Raw genomic sequence first — 1795 nt, forward strand, 5'->3', positions numbered from 1 at the left:
TGTGGTAAACTGTGGTCAATGACATGAGACAAAGTATATGTGAACTGCTGTATGGAAAGTGAATTTGCTCTGTAAATCTTCACCCAAATCACACACACACACACACACAAAAAGTTCCCCATGGATGCCTACCTCTGTGTGCAGTTTCAAGTGAACCTCAAGCTCTGGCAACCTTTGGAAGTGTTTGCTCACGGAGAAAATGAGCCTATACAGCAGATAATCTCCGGCGGCAAACAGCACCCAGATGTAGAGATGAGTAAGTATGGGGAGAAAAAACAACCCCAGGTTTTTCCTTTCCTTAGGAGTCAAACAGAAAGATGGTACAACAACATATTTTTTCCTTTCTCTCTTATTCAGTGGGAGGACACAGGGCCTCTGTTGGAGCCTTTCTCTTTCATCAACCTGAACAAATTTTCTGGTGATGTAGATGTTTTCAAACTTTGAACCATGAGGGCCCAAAAACCGCTTCATGAAGAGCCCAGTGCTGAGTAGGACCAGCATGACCCCCATGATGGTAAACAGCTTGTGACCGAGGGAAGACAGCACCTCTGCTGTGGTCATCATGTGGTACATCACACTCAGCACTTTGCCTCTGGTGTCATTTAGCTGTGCCTTCATCACTTCACTGGGACTGAAAAGCGAGACCTCCAGAGTTTGGTTCCAAGAAACAAGGTCATCAAATAGATGTAGTGGAGAGGCAAGATCATAAATCCACTGAATTGCTTCAATATATCTTTCCAAAAGTGGAAAATGTATGGAAAAGCTCTTTGCCCTTAGGTTGCAAGTCATACTGTCTAGAAGACCTTTAAAATTGTGAAAAATATTTTCCACGTGCCCAAATATCACTATCCCTGTGCCAGCTGCAACCAAAGCATTCCTGCCTTCACGCAAGCCACAAGAGAGAAAGAAGAGAAGAATGAAGCATCTTGCATGCTTGGAGAAACACAGCAGGACACATATGATAATCCAGAAAGTGGTGAACATCGCAAATGATGACAAAAGCCAGTAGAAGGCCACAGAGAGGAGGCTTGCTGAAAGGAGAGCGACAAAACAGCAAACGCCCAAGTGTTGGATTAAGCTTATCCATCCAGGCTTCCTTGGAGATACGTAGATCCCCCAAAGACTTAGGAAGTTATTGGCACCTGAGGTCCAGATACCCATGCTTCCTGTGTGCCTAGAATTGAAAAGGAAACCAGAGTCAGAAGTTGCTTTTGACGGTCGTCTGTCAGTTTGGAAATGGCACTGTCGTAGACAAATTGCAAACAAATATCCACAATTCTTTACCCATTTCTACAATCCTTGCAATGTGATTTTACAGTTTCACCCTTTAAGAGGATGGAGAAATAGACTCCACCAAGGCAATATTTCTCATGTCTTGAATCTGGGCTGGTCTTGTGATGTCTTTAGTCAATAGAATGTGGCAGAAGTGACAATGTGTCAATCCTAAGCCTATAACTAGATCTGCTTTCTATCTTGGACCCCTACTACTCCAAGTTGACAAGTATAGATGTATTAGTTTCCAATTACTGCTGTAACAAATCACAACTAACTGAGTGGCTCAAAGAAACACGTTATTCTTTTATAGTTTGGTTGTTGTTGTTGTTGTTATGTGCCGTCGAGTCGGCCCCGACTCATAGCGACCCCTCCTTGGGTTTCCGAGGCAGTATCACTATGGAAGTAGGATTGCCCAACCTTCCTTCCGAGGAGTGGCTGGTGGGTTTGAACTGCCAGCCTTCTGGTTAGCAGTCAAGTGCTTTAGCCACTATGCTACCAGAGCTCCTTTATAGTTTGGAGG

General features: G+C 44.0%; 1 protein-coding gene across 1 annotated transcript in view; it reads right to left on the reverse strand.

Annotated features, from left to right (window-relative positions):
* The window catches only part of LOC103191977 (dendrocyte expressed seven transmembrane protein), a 12809-nt gene extending 11648 nt beyond the window's left edge, over positions 1–1161 (reverse strand). Inside the window, exon 1 of the mRNA XM_007934881.1 lies at positions 133–1161. Within this exon, the coding sequence (XP_007933072.1) occupies positions 133–1161 (1029 nt within the window). The remainder of the gene's footprint in view (positions 1–132) is intronic.
* Between the last annotated feature and the right edge of the window lie 634 nt (positions 1162–1795).

This window comes from Orycteropus afer, unplaced genomic scaffold, assembly GCF_000298275.1.
Source record: "Orycteropus afer afer isolate SDZICR_OR568_19922 unplaced genomic scaffold, OryAfe1.0 scaffold00021, whole genome shotgun sequence".
NCBI lineage: Eukaryota > Metazoa > Chordata > Mammalia > Tubulidentata > Orycteropodidae > Orycteropus > Orycteropus afer.